The sequence below is a fragment of the Somniosus microcephalus genome, chromosome 7 (genome assembly GCF_052327205.1).
Source record: "Somniosus microcephalus isolate GS21.2 chromosome 7, FLI_Smic_1.0, whole genome shotgun sequence".
Lineage (NCBI taxonomy): Eukaryota > Metazoa > Chordata > Chondrichthyes > Squaliformes > Somniosidae > Somniosus > Somniosus microcephalus.
In genome coordinates this window covers 124,227,595-124,246,591 of record NC_140993.1, presented here as the reverse complement: position 1 = coordinate 124,246,591, position 18,997 = coordinate 124,227,595, and the positions used below count along the sequence as shown (strand labels likewise).

Sequence of the window (18,997 nt, the reverse complement as noted above, 5' to 3'; positions counted from 1 at the left end):
ACTTTAAAAACACTATGTAAATGCTTGCTTGTTTTATTTAGTTCTCAAAAGAGAGAGGTTTATGATGTTTACCCCTTGCATCTGATTATTCAAGTAGTATGTTCGGTGACTGGCTAGTTGTTACAGATCTAAAGGTTGGAAATATGGTTCCTGGCTTGGCACTACAATTTCTTGGGCTTGGTTTCAAGGACAAGGCTTGAATAGTAAGAGGTACTTCTTTAGCCCGCATTAAGCACCAAGGGCATTCATAAAATGTTTGCTTCCTGTCTCAGGTTAGGTGTAACTTCATTTCTATTTATATCTGGTTACGAGTGCTTGTCAGGTGATTGTTGGCGTAGTCATGCAGCAGATATTCATTGGCGTCTTGAAACTTTTCTTTCTACTTAATTATAAGAAGTGTTCCCCAAGCAAGGCGTAATGGATTTGGGGGCATTATTCCAAACTATCTAACAGTTTTCTGCCTCCAGACCAGTTTGCAATGCTTCAGAATTTGATATACTCTTTGCAGACAACACAAGTATATTCAGGCCAGAAATGTGATATGGCTATTTGGTCTTTTGTAAATTCATTCTCTGGATGTGAGTGTTGCTGGCAAGGCCAACATTTATTGCCCATCCCTAATTGCAATGAAAAGAACTGCTGCATTCCATGTGGTGAAGGTGATGCCACAATGCTGTTACGTCGGGGGTCCTTTATTGGTGTAAGACTGGAATCACCTATAGGCCAGACTGGGTAAGGACTGCAGGCTTCCTTCTCTCAGGGACATTAGTGAACCACTTGGGTTTTTATGACAATCCGACAGTTTCATGGTCACCTTTTCTTACTGATGCCAGCTTTATATTTCCAGATTTTTAAAACTGAATTCAAATTCTCAAACTACCATGGTGGATTTGAATTCATTTTTTCTGGATTATCAGTCCAGGCCTCAGGATTACTAGTCTGGTAACATAATCACTACACCACCATACCCTCTTTGGCTTCTGCTTGTTTGACACGCTTCAGATGAATCTGCTTAATTAATGGTTTTCCTGGAATTCTCCCATTTCTTGGTTGATAAGTATTATTCAGGCTTAGCCTCTAAGTTTTGGTTTCAGGAGAATAATGTTTTTGCAAGGATCCCCCTTGCAGTAATCTCCTCCACAACAGATGGCAATAACAGACCCGGCTCTCTCAGCGTGGAAAACCCAGTTATTTTCTGTGGGCACAAAACAAATGTGCTTTGAAGGCTGAGTCATACAACATAAAGACTTCGTTTTTCTGCCTCAATAATGCCAGATTTCGGGCAGTAGGCAAGGTGTAATTTTAAAAAAATCTTTTTTTCCCTCCACCCCAGGGCTGTTGGTCACTTTACGTTGATGCCACAGCCATTTCCTTTCCCATGATTTGAGGTGCATGATCATGTAACTGCAAAAATACTTCCAAGAACCTTCCAAAAACAATAAATGAGCTTGAACCTAGAAGACCTGCCAGGATCAATGCTCACAGAGCCTGCCGCACATTGCCTGCCGCCAATCCGGCAGTAATTCAACCGGATCGGAAAATCTAGGCCAAGGAGTTTTAAAAACCCACTGTGGTAAAATCCCATCTCTCAACCTAATTTGGTACAGCTGTTGAGGACAGTTTGGTCTGGCTTTCTAACTGAAACAGGAGAGCAGCCAAGTCACATTCAAACAAATGCATAACATGTGATTTGCTCAATAATGTGCATGACTGACTGCTAGTTACCTTTGAATGTATCTTGCAGTTAATTGAAATCCAGGAAGCCTTGCCAACTGTTTTCAGGGGTATTTAAGCTTAAGCTGCTCAACAAGTTGAGTTGAGTCACATCAGTTGGAACCTTCAGAAAAAGGTAGGTTAGACTAACTAGATGCTGCCGCTAGAAAAGACTACCAGAAAAGAACTGCAGATATAAAAGTTATTCACAAAATAATAGCTTAGTATATAGATTCTTTTTATTTTTCATTTAGAGTAGTTGATATATTATTTATATATTATATTCACTTGTTCATCTATTCAATAAATTCACTTCATAGTTAATAACCTAAAACAAGGTCTGATGTTGTAGTGCTTTTTGAAGAAGTATAACTTCCTGGGTAGGCACAGACCTAGTAGCTAAAGTCATTAACAGTAAGGTTTCCTGTTCATTGTACCTGGCACGCTATAAGAAATTTACCTCTATCAGGGTGAGTTAATAAGTTCCTGACTTAGTGAAGTAAGACTTGCCTTTGAAAATGATCAAAAATAAAAAAGCTAAAGAATCTAGAATAAGGTAGAAAAGACCCCCAAACATAACTGTGATCACTGTTCTAACCTCTGAGCATATGACTTGCAGTTCCAACAAGTTGTTGAGTAAAGAAATTGTTCCTATGTTTTATCTGCAATCACATCAGTAGGTTTCACTGTGAGGATGCTCACAGAGCCTTAAGCTGCTGTGACGCCTATACTGAGTATCTTCACAAGTCCAGCCTGTTACTTGTTTCCTAAAGCTTAAAGACCCAAGGTAAGCTAATGACTGAGCAGTGGATAAATGGTGGGTGGAATGCATTCTGCACTGGTATCATCTTTCAGGAAAGAACATTTATAGTCAGGTTAAAAGTCCTTCCACTCACTCCTAACAGCTTCCTGGCTTCTCTAGATCAAGTTCCAATTGATATTTGCAATGCAGCCACCTGGAATAATTTACACATGTTTACTGAGCATTATTGTCTAGGGTTGACTGTTGCACATGATAATGTCATCTGTCTGGCAGTGGGTGTTTTGGCTTTTCTATAGGGGCCTCTGCCATCCCTGAATTCTACATCTATGGTGTTGGAAGGTGGATTATCTACATTTTTAGGTCTTTATTCTTTGATATGCATCCTCCACCCACCATGGTCCTCCTCAGCGTCTGCAGGTATAGGTTTTGGGGTTTATGGCTACTGTTAAGTGTTTCATTTCAAATCAAAACAAACTAGCACTACAGCTGTATTGAATAGTAGAAGATCGCATGTTACACTGCCCATCCCTGACATGACAATTTTTTTGTGTACTAAAATCACATGGTTTCTAGGAAGCCAGCGAAGCTAAGCTTAACTCCTGTAGTGTGTGGAAGATTTATGTCAATTCAAAAAAATGAAGACCCTAAGGTAGGTAATCTCGTTTTGAGCAGTGCTTTTTATTTTAGCCAACTTCTATTGTTGAAGGATAAGTTCTTAAGTTTATCCATTGTTGTTTTTGATATGTGTTTTTAAAATAGTATGTGTTTCTGTCCTGATCCTTATATTTGCTGATTACCAAATAATAAATTTAATTATATTGTGACTACTAGTCTCTAGAGGTTCCACTACATTAGGGATGTTATCCTTGTTTATAAAAACTGGGAATGGATGAAATTGGAATTCTTAATACATAATGCAATCTTGTACCACATTCAGTAGTTCTTATTCTGTTGCTTTGTTACCATTAGGGCTTTCCTAGTTTGAGTGTTTGCTTGTTGCAAGAATCTCTTCCCCTTGTGCTATTTTGATGCTGGCCTAAATTTGTTACTCCCAGCAATTTGACCAACACCCGCTATGAGAAATCTTGTACTTGGCCCTCAGTGGTCTAAGAATGTTGGTCAAGTAGAAGGTTGTTGTCATGTGAACAGTTCTGTTCAGATTCAATTGGATTTGATACTTGTCGTTTTTGGTGATATAGTATATAGATATTGGCACAAATTGTTTGTGTTTAGTGGAGCTGCCCTAATTGATCACTTTATAACATTTTAATTGATGTAGAAATATTGAATTAAATTTATCATGCCATTCAGAATTGACATACCAGCACAACAAATACATTTGGCTACTTGCATCCTTTTTTATAGAAGATTTCTGATGCATAAATAAAACATTAAAGCATATTGACTATCTTCATTAAAATCATAAAAATATTAGGATCATAAAATACAGCGCAGAAGGAAGCCACTCAGCCCATTGTGCCAGCTCTTCAGCAGGAACTGTCTACTTTAATTACATTTCCTGTCATTTTCCTATATCCTATTGTATTTCTTTTCAGATACTTATCAAATTCCCTTTTGAATAATGTTTATAGTTTTCGCCTTAATAGCTACTTGTGGTAAATCGTTCCATGTTCTATTAACCCTTTTGTGTGAATATAATGGCCCAGAAATTCGTGTCGGGGGCTTCCCGCGGGTGCAAGCCCCTGACCTACACTTACATAGCGCGCCGACAGTTGAGGCCTGGGCCTGTGTGGATTTCCTGTCTGTGGCCCGTTCCAGCTCCCGGCGCGCTGTGCTTGCGTGATCCAGCGGCGTACTTAGTGCGATGCGTCGGCTGGGATCACGTGAGCACTGGGCAACCAATCGGAGGAGGGAAAAGTCCATTCATGAATTTGACATAAGACCTGTCAAACTCATGAAAACTCCGGGCGCCCAAAACAGCACATAACCTTAAAATATTTTTTTTTTAAATCACACTATTTAAATCAACTATAAATAACATTAAATAACCATTTTAAACAATAATTTAAATTTTTGAAAAAAATAATTTTATTAAAAATAGGAGCTAAAAATACGTTTACCTTACTGTAAAGTATTTAAAAATAATAAACCTGTGGAAAAAATGTTCTAATTTGAATTAATTGACCACTTACCTTTTAAAATGAAGTCTTTACGTCTGGTTTTTTAATGTGTAAAAAGTGGAGGCCTTCACGCACGGGCAAACCTGTCAAAAAAAAAAGGAAGTTCAACGCGCACGCGCTGCCTCATACGTCGCACGCGTTTCACCTCTTAACCCCTGCTTTCAGAGGACCGGAAGTGCCGTTTTCCCGCGCATGCGCTGTGCATGCAAGAAACCGGCACTTTCATCGGGTCCACGCGTGGGTACCCCGTGTGTACTCACGCGCTGGGACCCCAATTACTGGGCCATTTTCGGCCATCTCGTCCATAAAAAGGAACATCCAATAAAGCAGTACTGGAGTGTCATTTTAGATTATTTGCTCAAACCTTGCAGTGGCGCTTGAACCCATAAGCTCTGATTCTGAGCACACTAACAACTGAGTCGAGCTGAATTTTAAAAATAATTTAGGAAAATGTTGAAACCTCGAATTATGTGTTTGTTCTGAATTGATGAGATAAAATAGATTAATTGGCCTTTCTCATCCAGATCTATATTGTGGTGTTGTGAAAAGAGATTATTGCTTATATTGAGCTTAAATTTATTAAAGTTTACAATCTTCTGATTTTTAAAAAATACTTTGCTTTATAGGCCCTTTTGGGATAAACCATGGAGTTGAGATTCACACTGATGTGGTAGATTACGCCAGAGAAAAGTTGGACAGTTTTATAAAAAACAGTGACAGCTTTGATAAGTAAGTAAGGTGTGCTTCGAGCTTGTTTTCAACAGCCATTTTTCCTCCAAGCGTAGTATTCAAATGTGATGATTTTTTTTCTAAGAGCTGGGTACATGTCCAGTATGTGGATCAATTTTCAATGGATGATTTTCATGCTTGATTTTGCATAACTTCCATGTTTTGCAAGTGCAACCTTTTGTATGAAGCGACATTATTGCACTACATTCTTGTGGCAATATGCTGGTCTATTTTGTCTCATCAAGACCTACCAAATACAGCTATTTGATGATGATATAAATTTATTTTGAAGCAAGGAAGAATTTCTTAAGGATTCACAAAAACAGCTACAAGCTATTGGGGTGCACTAGTGTAGTAGTTATGGTACTGCAACCCAGATGATGAGTTCAAATCCTATCATAGCAATTTGTGAAAATTAATTTGATAAATTTGGTACTTTGTGTACTAGAAGAAATGACCATGAAAGCTGACGGCTGGTTCACTACTGCCTTACAGGGAAGGGAACCTGCCAGCCCTACTTGGTTTGGTCTACACGTGACTCCAGTCCCATACTATGTGGTTGACTCTTGATGCTCACCTAGCAAACCACTCAATGGCCAGTGTCGCCCATATCCTAAAACAAACTGCAAAAAATAGTGTCCTGTTCTTCAAATAAGGCCAGATCAAAATGACATTATATTCCTTAAGTTGTAATTATATTTGTGATGCATATAAAACTTAGTAGATTAATTTAATTCTATCTTAGTTTATTTTATTCACTTGTGCCCTCTTAGTTTTTGGGACACAAGTTTTTTCAAATAGCACTGGCATTTAACATTATATCCGGTTTTAGTAAAAAGAAATAGGCTTTTGCCATTACTGTAATTGGCTTCTTGGATCTCATTCAGAACTAATTCTTTCAAACTGGAAATGGCAAGTATGTGATAACACTCTTGACCACCAAAAACAAAAACAAATAAAAGAATGAATTGTTGCTGTCTTCAATTTAAAAAACCAAACAAAGGGTTTCCAGCAAATATTACATTCCTTGAAACCTATTTGGAATTATTTTCTGGAATTATGGTAGAGCATGCAGAAAACTTACACAGTAGTATTTGCCATGCTGCTCCTCAAAGCAACCTATGCTGCAAATATTGCACCACTGGGGAGAGCATAGCTGTAATTTCTTTTTATGCAGAATGCACACTAAAGAGTTTATACAATCTCCAAAGTGACCAGCTGAGTTGTTTGAAAGAGCTTCAAATTTTGTTTTAGAAATTAATATAAAAGCTTGTATTTTATTGAGCTCTATATCTGTAAAATGATTATTCACTTATTTGTGGTTATTCAAATGTGAATTCAGATTTTGAGCTGGTTTTGTGTGTTTTTTATATTACTGAATTAAATGAAGCTTTATTTTTTAAAGCCATCAATTTCTACACTGTCATTTTCTTCCCAAAGAGAGAGTAAAAAAAAAAAATGATATATATTTATAATGGACATGGAAAAATGGATGGGGCAATTGAGGCTGGAAGAGCTGCTGTGGCTAACAGAATGGCAGAGCAGGCTCAGCGGGCTGCCTATACTACAGGTTCTATGTTTTTAGATTTCATGGAAGGCAAGAAAGTGGTATAGACGTATTTTCTCCTCCTTGCATCCTCTTTTCCATTTCTTTCTCCTTTTCTCTTTTTCTCTCTCTCTCTCTCTCTCTCTCTCTCTCTCTCTCTCTCTCTCTCTGAACCAGGCGACCAACCCTGGTTCAATATCTGAAAATGAGGCGCCAACCTAGTGAAGCTACAACACAGGACCACATGGATGCTAAACAGCGGAATCAGCATGCTATAGACAGAGCCAAGCTATCCTACAACCAACGGATCAGTCCCGCCATATCCAGTTGTGAATGGTGGTGGGCATTCAAACAGCTAACGGGACGTGGAGACTCCATCAACATCCCCATCATCAACAATGGCAGAGCCCAGCAAAGAGTGCAAAAGACAAGGCTGAAGTGTTCGCAACAATCTTTAGCTAGAAGTGCCAAGTGGATTATCCATATCTGCCTCCTCCTGAGGTGCCCACCATCTCCGATGCCAGCCTTCAACCAATTCGATTCACTCCACATGATATCAAGAAACGTCTGAGCGCAATGGATACAGCAAAGGTTATGGGCCCCAACAACATCCCAGCTGTCGTGCTGAAGACTTGTGTTTGATAGCTAGCTGCGCCTTTGGCTAAGCTGTTCCAGTACAGCTACAATATTGGCATCTACCCAACAAAGTGGAAAATTACCCAGGTATGTCCTTTCCACAAGAAGCAAGACAAATTCCAATCCGGCCAATTAGCGCCCCATCAGCTTTCTCGACCATCAGCAAGGGGATGGAAAGTGTCATCGACAGTACTATCAAGCGGCGCTGACCAATGCTCAGTTTGGGTTCTGCAAGGACCACTCTGCTTCAGACCTCATTACAGCCTTGGTCCAAATATGGACAAAAGAGCTGAATTCCAGAGGTGAGGTGATGATGACTGCCCTTGACATCAAGGCAGCATTTGACCGAGTGTGCCACCAAGGAGCCCTAGTAAAATTGAAGTCAATGGGAATCTGGGGAAAACTCTCCACTGGTTGGAAGATGGTTGTGGTTGTTGGAGGCCAATCATCTCCGCCTCAGGACATTGCTGCCGGAGTTCCTCATGGCAGTGTCCTAGGCCCAACCATCTTCAGCTGCTTCATAATGACCTTCCTGCCAGCATAAGGTCAGAAATGGGGATGATTGCACTGTATTCAGTTCCATTCACAACTCCTCAGATAATGAAGCAGTCTGTGCCTGCGTGTAGCAAGACCTGGACTGCATTCAGGCTTGGGCTGATGAGAGGCAAGTAACATTCATGCTACACAAGCGTTAGCCAATGACCATCTCCAACAAGAGAGTGTCTAACCACCTCTCCTTGACATTCAGTGGCATTGCCATCGTCCAATTCCCCACCATCAACATCCTGGGGCTCATCATTGACCAGAAACTTAACTGGAACAGCTACATAAATACTCTGGCTACAAGAGCAGGTCAGAGGCTGGGTGTTCTGTGGCATGTGACACACCTCCCGACTCCCCAAAGCCTTTCCATCATCTACAAGGCACAAGTCAGGAGTGTGATGGAATACTCTCCTGGATGATTGCAGTTCCAACAACACTCAAGCTCGACACCATCCAGAACAAAGCAATCCGCTTGATCAACACCCCATCCACCACCCTAAACAGTCACTCCGTCCAGCACCGGCACAACATGGCTGCATTGTGCACAAGAGGCACTGCAGCAATTCACCAAAGGTGGCTTCAACAGCACCTCCCAAACCCATGACCCCTACCACCTAGAAGGACAAGGGCAGCAGATGCATGGGAACACCACCGCCTCCAAGTTCTCCTCTAAGTCCCACATCCTCCTGACTTGGAAATAAATCACCGTTCCTTCATTGTCGCTGGGTCAAAATCCTGGAACTCCCTACGAAACAGCACTGTGTGTGTACCTTTACCACATGGAATGCAGCGGTTCAAGAAGGCGGCTCACCACTACCTTCTCGAGGGCAATTAGGGATGGGCAATAAATGCTGGCCTTGCCAGTGATGCCCACATCCTGTGAATTTAAAAAAAAATCTGTCTGCCTTCTGTCTTGACAGACCACCTAGCTTTTTTTTTTCAAATGTTTTCTTATGGTTTCTCCCTCTGGAGAGGCAAAGAAAGCAAAAGACAAGGAAGTGTGTTATCTTAATATCCATAGTGATGGTGAAACACACTTGAAAAATTTAAAGCACTTTTCAACTGCTATGGATTCTGGTATTCTGTTGGTTTTGGCCATTCAGTGCAAAATGCCAAAAATAGCTGGCAGAGTCAAAACCGGTGGAAGAACATGATTCTCAGACCATGGGGTTTTTGTTCGGTTACAGCAACAAACTGGTGTAACCTGGGTGGGTAGCAACAACCTGCATTCATAGAATACCTTTAGTATAGAAAAAATATCTCCAGGTGCTTCACCGAGGCATAAGGAAAAAATGTACGCTGAGACAAAGAAGGCCATATTAGGAGGGGCATTCAAAAGCTTGGTCAAAGAGGTGGATTTAAGGATGTGAAAGGACGAGAAGAAGGTAAAGACGCAGAGGGAATTCTAGAGCATTAGACCGAGGCAACTGAAGGCATGGCAGCCAATGGTGAGGCGAGGGAAGGGGGTAATGCACAAAAGGCCAGAGTCAGACGAATGGAGAGTTTGAAGCGAGAGGGGGCGATTGTAAGGCTGGAGGAGATTACGAAGATGGAAAAGGGTGAAGCCATGAAGGGATTTAATCGCAAGGATGAGAATATTAAATTTGAGACTTTACGGGACCAGAAGCCAATGTAGGTGAGTGAAGATAGGAGTGGTGGGTGAACAGGACTTAGTGCTGGATAGGATACGGGCAGCAGTTTTGAATGAGCTACAGTTTACAAATGGTGGAGATCGGATGCCAGCTAAGATAGCATTGGAATAGTCGAGTCTGGAGATGACAAAGGAATGGATGATGGTTTTGGCAGTAGATGGACTATGGCAGGGCAGGGAAGGGACCAGCAATGTTACAGAGGTGCATGAGGTGAGATGGAAGAGAAACTAGACAGATGCGGGTTCAGGACCAAAGTCTAGACAGTTTGAAGGTAAATGACTGGAGGAGTGTTTTTTTCCAGAAATGAATGAAGTTGTTGGAAGGGGTTAGGGGAATGTGGGTGGTGAGGGATTCAAGGAAGTGATTAGAGATGGCCTTGTCATTAATCAATACCATGGGAATAGGGAGGCTACAGGAGATGGCCAGGTTGAGGAAGTGGTGGTTAAAATGGGTAGGAGTGTTTATATGATGGTGATAAAACGCTTACATAAATTTCCTTTTTTTTTGTTCCTTTCTACTTTTTTTTTGTTGATCCTCATTAATTTCCAGATGCCTTTTGAGCCACCAAAGAGATGTCTAACTGGAGGAATTAAGAAAGGCAGACATGGAAATACATAGAAGGAAACAGGCCATTTGGCCCAACCAGCCCTGCCAGCATTTACCCTCCATGCAAGCAAATGGTTCTAATCACATTGACCCACCCTGTTCCCATATCTTGAATGTTGACATAGTTTTTGCCTTAACTACTTACCCTGAAAGTGAATTCAACATTCACACAAATGTGTGAAGAAGCTTCTACTCTCTCAATTTTTTACATTTAATCTTGTATCCATGGCCCCTTGTTCTTGAGCTCTCAACTACTGGAAACAGTCTGCTTCTATCTACCCTGTCCCACCCTTTCACCATTTTAAACACTTCTATTATATAGCCCCGTAATCTATGTTGTTATAACAAAAAGGACCCAATTTTTCATTCATATTTATATCAGACAGAATCCTCGTAAATCTGAATGGATAATCTAACTAAAGAATTAGAAATACAACACCTAAAGCTAATTGATTTGGGACCTTGTATGTTGAGGTTAGCGGTGTATGATCTCACTGTACCAGTTATTTTCAATTCCGTACTATCCAAGTGCATTTTCAATATAATGCAAGTCACTTTATACGAATTTTCTTACCTCCTCTCTTGAAGGCTTTTACTTTTGTTGGGTTCCAACAGCCCTGCTGTACAATATGCTAGTAGCCAATCTTCACATGCGAGCCAAGATGGTCGTCACGCTGTTTAACTGTAGAGTGTATCACAACCAAGCCCAATCCTTTTCTCATTATTTTAATGATTGTTTGCATAATGTGGTAAAAGTTACTGTTGACTGCATTTTACTTTTTTTAAGTTAGCATACCTTTCTTGCACATCAAAAGTATTGATGTTGGTTTGCTATATGTCAACTTGAAGTTACTTATAAAGTGGGAAGGGGTTGTACATAGTTTATTGTATGTATGATCTAGTGGCATGCTTATTATATCAATTTACCACCAGCATAGTGACTTTTTTGTCATTTTGTTTTTAATGTTTATTTTTAAATTATAGGTTTGAATTCTGTGAGCCGGTCTTTGTGGTTGGGAACTGCTTAGATGTTTTGTCAGACAATCTTCAGTATGACCGTGTTTATTGTGGAGCTGGAGTCCAAAAGGATCATGAGAATTACATGAAAATCTTTCTGAAAGTTGGTGGAATTCTTGTTATGCCTATGGAAGATCAGGTGATGTTGCCCTTTAAAGCAATATTCAGAGATTTAGTATGTATTCATTTTATTGACTCTCATTCATTTATCCTATGACGTACATTAGGATTCAGAGAAATCAGTCAAAGCCTTTTGTCTGTGGGACCTGAGTTAAAATCCAGCCCAGACTAATGGAATAAAAGTTGCCTTTGTAAGGGTTGTATGCAAAATCAATTTTAGCAGTTACAAACCAATTTCTAGTGGGCATGGCAGAAATGGGAAGTGTTCCATTTGCCAGCGCTAAGATCTCTCACCTTGAGTACAAAAATATTTGGCAAATTGTAGCCTTTCCTACCACTGTTTTCATCCCAAATACATTTTCCATTAGGGCCTTGGTCCAGAATGCTTCTACAGATCTTTTCCCTTTGTTGTCAACAGTATTTTGCTGCTGTTATCTACCATGAAAAAGTCTATTGTTTATTTTTTTTCTTGGAATTGATTGCTGACTTAGATTGAAGCTGTTTGTCTTGTATTTTTGTAATTGCTGCATCTGTGTGTGGACTGAATTTTTTTTTGCACAAGTGGGCTTTTCTGGTTTTCCTTTTGATTGGCTTTTAGCTTGTTTTTGTTAATGAATCCACTAGACTTTTAGTTTTGGATGTCTATTACAGAATATCTCCACCCACAGAAATTCAAAATGACTGTTGTATTGAGATGCAAATCTGAATAATGCAGAGTGAGTCTTTGGCAATTACAGACTTATTTAAGCAGACGGAGAAAGGAATTCTCGTGGAACAGATAGGTTCTCTGGATACACTTTTTCTTACTGCCAGTGAATTTTCACAGAGCTGAGTCTGTAGCACTAGTGCTTCAGTCCAAAGATTAACTTTTTGGGCAAAATAGGACATTGTGTGTAGTTTTTATATTTGTCAGCTTAGATTTTTCAATATGAACTCAGTTTGGCCCCAAATAGCCCTCCCATCTCCTCATTTTGCTTTGTCGTTTTTTCTCTTCCTCCACCTCCCTATGTATCATTCCTTTTTTTGAGTCTGCATTATTGTTCCAAGTCAAATTTCTTTCTTTGAAAACTGATGTTTTTCCAGAACACATAATGAACTTCGTGCCTTGTTCTCTGGTTCCAAGGTATTTCAAAATGTCATTTATCTGAAAAATTTACAGCTAGTTTTCTGGATGCATACTCTTAAGTGCAGAGCCGTGCCCTCATGGAACACATATTAGAAAAGCACTGGCTCGTTCCCCTTGATTTTCTATCCATTAATTTTATCGTATGTAAAATTGTGCCAAGAGCGCACATTCAGAAAAGTTTCTCATCATATTTTGTTAAAAGCAGTAGCCATGAAGGTTTGTATGATAAACAGTTAGGCAGAAAGGATAAGGTGACAAGGGCTGTATTAATTTAAAGGTGAAAACAGAATCACCAAAGAAAATATTCTTGTGTTTTCTTCAATATTTCTGGAGAAGTTCTTTAATATTTCTGGGCAAATTCTGTAAGATGGGAGGCACAAAATGACAGCAGGAAAGCTAAGTCCAGAATGGTTCAGTTAAATGGCAAAGGTTGTTCTGCATAGAAAATAAAAACAAAAGAAGTAGGAACAGGAGTAGGCCATTCAGCCCTTCGAGCCTGCTCCACCATTCAATATGAAAATGGCTGATCATCTTCTACGCCAACTCCGTTGTCCCGCAGTATCCCCATATCCCTTGATTCCCTTAATATACAAAAATCTATCAATCTTTGTCTTGAATATACTCAACGACTGAGCATCCATAGCCCTCTGAGGCAGAGAATTCCAAAGTTTCACAACTCTGAGTGAAGACATTTCTCCTCATCACAGTTCTAAATGGCCGACTCCTTTATTCTGAGACGGTGACCCCTGGTTCTAGACTCCCCAGTCAGGGGAGATACCCTCCCAGCATCTGGAGCATTCGCGATGCTGAGGACGTCCTGGATAGCAAGTTTAGGGGGTTGGTCACACCGCAGGTAAAGGCTGCACAGGCAGGAAGAGACTGGGTAACCGCCAGGCAGAATAGTAGGCGCAGGCAGGTAGTGCAGGGGTCCCCTGTGGCCATCCGCCTCTCAAACAGATATACCGCTTTGGATATTGTTTGGGGGGGTGGCTTATCGGGGGAAGACAGCAGCAGCCAACTTCCTGGCACCATGGGTGGTTCTGCTGCACAGGACAGGGGGAAAAAGAGTGGGAGAGCTATAGTAATAGGGGATTCTCTTGTAAGGAGAATAGATAGGCGTTTCTGCGGCCACAAACGAGACTCCAGGATGGTATGTTGCCTCCCTGGTGCAAGGGTCAAGGATGTCTCGGAGCGGCTGCAGAGCATTCTGGAGGGTGACGGTGAGCAGCCAGTTGTCGTGGTGCATATAGGTACCAACGATATAGGTAAAAATCGGGACGAGGTCCTAAAATCTGAATATAGGGAGTTGGAGGTAAATTAAAAAATAGGACCTCCAAGGTAGTAAGCTCAGTATTGCTACCAGTGCCAATTGCTAGTCAGAGTAGAAATAGAAGGATATTTCAGATGAATACGTGGCTAGAGGAATGGTGCAAGGGGGAGGGATTCAAATTCCTGGGACATTGGAAACGGTTCTGGGGGAGGTGGGACCAGTACAAACTGGACGGTTTGCACCTGGGAAGGATTGGGACTGATGTCCTAGGGGGGGGGAGTATTTGCTAGTGCTGTTGGGGAGAGTTTAAACTAAAATGGCAGGGGGTTGGGAACCTGTGCAAGGAGACAGAGGAATGGGAAACAAGGATAGAAGCAAAAGACAGGAAGGAGAAAAGCAAAAGTGGCAGGCAGAGAAGTCAAGGGTTTAAATCAAACATGGCCACAGTAAATAATAGTTCTAAAAGGTCTAAGAGTGTTAAAAAAACAAGCCTGAAGGCTTTGTGTCTTAATGCGAGGAGCATTCATAATAAGGTGGATGAATTAGCTGTGCAAATAGATGTAAATGGATATGATATGATTGGGATTACAGAAACATGGCTCCAGGGTGACCAAGGCTGGGAACTCGACATCCAGGGGTATTCAATATTCAGGAAAGACAGGCGAAAAGGGGGTGGGGTAGCATTGCTGGTAAAAGAGGAGATTAACACAATAGTAAGGAAGGATATTAGCTCTGATGATGTGGAATCTGTATGGGTAGAGCTGAGAAATACCAAGGGGCGGAAAACGTTAGTGGGAGTTGTATACAGACCCCCAAACAGTAATGCGGAGGTTGGGGATGGCAATAAACAGGAAATTAGAGAAGCGTGCAATAAGGGCACAGCAGTTATCATGGGTGACTTTAATCTACATATAGATTGGGCTAACCAAATTAGTAACAATACTGTGGAGGAGGAATTCCTGGAGTGTATACGGGATGGTTTCCTGGACCAATATGTCGAGGAACCAACTAGAGATCAGGCCATCTTAGACTGGGTATTATGTAATGAGAAAGGATTAATTAGCAATCTTGTGTGAGGCCCCTTTGGGCGGAGCGATCATAATATGATAAAATTCTTAATTAAGATGGAGAGTGAAGTATTTGACTCAGAGACTAGGGTCCTGAATTTAAATAAAGGGAACTATGATGGTATGAGGCGCGAGTTGGTTAGGATGGACTTCGGAATGTTACTTAAACGGTTGACGGTGGATAGGCAATGGCAAACATTTAAAGGTCGCATGGATGAAGTACAGAATTTGTTCATCCCTGTTTGGCATAAAAATAAAACAAAAAAGGTGACTCAACCGTAGCTAACCAGGGAAATTAGGGATAGCATAAGATCCAAGGAGAGGACATATAAATTGGCCAGAAAAAGCAGCAACCCTGAGGATTGGGAGCAGTTTAGGATTCAGCAAAGGAGGACAAAGGGATTAATTAAGAGGGGGAAAATAGAGTATGAGAGTAAGCTTGCAGGGAACATAAAAACTGACTGTAAAAGCTTCTATAGATATGTGAAGAGGAAAAGATTGGTAAAGTCAAGCGTAGGTCCCTTGCAGTCAGAATCCAGGGAATTTATAATGGGGAACAAAGAAATGGCAGACCAATTAAATACATACTTTGGTTCTGTCTTCACAAAGGAGGACACAAATAACCTCCCAGAGATGTTGGGGAACATATGGTCTAATGAGAGGGAGGAACTGAATGAAATCAGTATTTGTAGGGAAATGGTGTTAAGGAAATTGACGGGATTGAAGGCCGATAAATTCCCAGGGCCTGATAATCTACATCCTAGGGTACTTAAGGAAGTGGCCCTAGAAATAGTAGATGCATTGCTGGTCACCTTCCAAAATTCTATAGATTCCGGAACAGTTCCCATGTATTGGAGGGTAGCTAATGTTACCCCACTATTTAAAAAAAGGTGGTAGAGAGAAAACTGGGAATTATAGACCGGTAAGCCTGACATCGGTAGTGGGAAAATGCTAGAGTCCATTATAAAAGATGTAATAGCAGAGCACTTGGAAAACAGTGACAGGATTGGACAAAGTCAACATGGATTTACAAAAGGTAAATTGTGCTTGACTAATCTACTGGAATTTTTTGAGGATGTAACTGGTAGAATAGCTAAGGGCGAACCAGTGGATGTGGTGTATTTGGACTTTCAGAAGGCTTTCGATAAGGTCCCGCATAAGAGATTAGCGTGTAAAGTTAAAGCACATGGGATTGGGGGCAAGGTACTGACTTGGATGGAGAACTGGCTGGCAGACAGGAAGCAAAGAGTTGGAATACATGGCTCTTTTTCTGAGTGGCAGGCAGTGACTAGTGGGGTACCGTAGGGATCGGTGCTAGGACCCCAGCTAATCACAATATATATTAATGATCTAGACGAGGGAACTAGATGTAATATCTCCAAGTTTGCAGACGACACAAAGCTGGGTGGACGTGTGTGCTGTGAGGAGGATGCCGAGAAACTCCAGTATGATTTGGACAGGTTGGGTGATTGGGCAGATGTATGGCAGATGCAGTATAATGTGGATAAATGCGAAGTTATCCACTTTGGTGGCAAAAACAGGAAGGCAGATTAATATCTGAACGGCAATAGATTAAGAGAAGGGGAAGTGCAACGAGATCTGGGTGTCCTTGTGCACCAGTCGCTGAAGGTAAGCATGCAGGTGCAGCAGGTGGTTAAGAAGGCAAATGGTATGTTGGCCTTCGTAGCGAGAGGATTCGAGTACAGGAACAAGGATGTCTTGCTGCAGTTGTACAGGGCCTTGGAGAGACCACACCTTGAGAATTGTATGCAGTTTTGGTCGCCTTTATCTGAGGAAGGATGTTCTTGCCATGGAGGGAGTGCAGCGAAGATTCACCAGACTGATACCTGGGATGGCAGGAATGACATATGAGGAGAGATTGGGTCGATTGGGCTTATACTCGCTAGAGTTTAGAAGAATAAGAGGGGATCGCATTGAAATTTATAAAATTCTAACAGGACTAGACAGACTAGATGCAGGAACGATGTTTCCGATGTCGGGGGAGTCCAGAACCAGGGGTCACAGTCTAAAGATAAGGGGTAAGCCATTTAGGACAGAGATGAGGAGGAATTTCTTCACCCAGAGAGTGGTGAACCTGTGGAATTCTCTACCACAGAAGGCAGTTGTAGCCAATTCATTAAATATATTCAAGAAGGAGTTAGATATATTTCTTAAGGCTCAAGGGATATGGGGAGAAGGCATGGACAGGGTACTGAGTTTGGATGATCAGCCATGATCTCATTGAATGGCGGAGCAGGCTCGAGGGGCCGAATGGCCTACTCCTGCTCCTATCTTCTATGTTTCTACCCTGTCAAGCCCTGAAAGAATTTTATGTTTCAATGAGATCAACTCTCATTCTTATAAATTTTAGCGCATATAGGCCGAGTCTACTCAATCACTCCTCATAGGACAATCCCCCCATCCCAGGAATCAGTCAGGTGCACCTTTGTTGCACTCCCTCTAAGGCAAGTATATCCTTCCCTGGGTAATGAGACCAAGACTGTACATAATACTCCAGGTGTGGTCTCACCAAGGCCCTATATAATTGCAGTAAGACTTGTTTACTCTTAGCTTTTATTACAAAAGTACTACAGTATAACATACCATTTGCTTTCCTAACTGCTTGCTGTACCTGCATGTTAACTTGTAGTGATTCATGTAGAAGCACACCCAGATGTACCACAAATGTACCAACATTTCCCAATCTCTCACCATTGGGAAAGAAAATTCTGTTTTTCTAATTTTCTTACCAAAGTGGATAACTTCACATTTCTCCACATTATATTCCATCTGCCATGTTCTTGCCCACTTACTTAACCTGTCTATATCTCAAGCAGCCTCTTTGCGTCCTCCTCACAACTTACTTTCCCACCTAACTTTGCACAGTCAGCAAATTTGGGTACATTACAGTCAGCCCCTTCATCTAAGTCATTGCTAAAAGTTATAAATAGCTGAGGCCCAAGCACTGATCCTTGTGGTTGCCTGCCAACCTGAAAATGACCCGTTTTTCTACTGTTTTCTGTCTGTTAACCAATCCTCAATCCATGCTAATATATTATCCCCAATTCCACGAGCCCTAATTTTGTGTAATAACCTGTTGTGTGGCACCTTTTCCAATAACCTGATGTGGTTACAATTATTGAAGTACAGGGGGTTATTGGCTGCCATAAACCCAACCTGCACATTGGTGTTAGCACATCGTTTGATATCTAAAGCTCTTGGAAGATGTAGTTTTCGTCATTTCATTGGTTACCAGAAGTATTTTGCTTTTTGTATAGCCTGTAGTGACTACTTTTTTATACACTGGAAAAAGTATGAAAATTATATTATAATTCACATACAGTAATTTGAGGAATAATGTTGCTCTTGAAAAATATAAATTATGGGAACTTGTTTGTGACTATGGATTTGCATATTGCCGTCTCATCTCTGGGCCTAGGCTCAAATTGAATCCAACTACTAGGATGAGTGTCTCTTTACAAAATCTAAGTCTTCCATCTAAAATGAGTTTGGGCAGCCTTAATTGATCTTAATTGTTCAGAGATTTAGGTGTCCTCATACAGGAAACACAGAAAGTTAGCATGCAGGTACAGCAAGCAATTAGGAAGCAAATGGCATGTTGGCCTTTATTGCAAGGGGGTTGGAGTACAAGAGTAAGGAGTCTTACTACAATTGTACATGACTTTGGTGAGACCACACCTGGAGTACTGTGCACAGTTTTGGTCTCCTATCTGAGAAAGCACATACATGCCTTGGAGGCAGTGCAATGAAGGTTCACTAGATTGATCCATGGGATGAAAGTGTTGTCCTAGGAGAGATTGTGTAGATTGGGCCTATACTCTCTGGAGTTCATAAAATGGCCTACTTCTGTGCTGTAACCATTCGGCCTGTCAAGCCTACGCCGGCTCTTTGCAAGAGCACTTCAGCTCGTCCCACTCCTCTGTCCTGTCCCCGTAGCCCTACAATTTTTTTCCTTCAGGTACTTATCCAATTCCTTTATGAAAGCCACGATTGAGTCTGCCGCCACCACCCTTTTCAGGCAGTGCATTCCAGATCATAACCACTTGT

General features: G+C 41.2%; 1 protein-coding gene across 7 annotated transcripts in view; it reads left to right on the top strand.

Moving 5' to 3' along the window:
* Positions 1-18,997, top strand: part of pcmtd1 (protein-L-isoaspartate (D-aspartate) O-methyltransferase domain containing 1) — a 124,779-nt gene that overhangs the window by 63,206 nt on the left and 42,576 nt on the right. For all 7 annotated transcript variants that reach the window (XM_085992906.1, XM_085992903.1, XM_085992899.1 and 4 more), the window contains 2 exons: positions 5,244-5,346; positions 11,314-11,485. In XM_085992906.1, the coding sequence (XP_085849032.1) occupies positions 5,244-5,346; positions 11,314-11,485 (275 nt within the window). The remainder of the gene's footprint in view (positions 1-5,243; positions 5,347-11,313; positions 11,486-18,997) is intronic.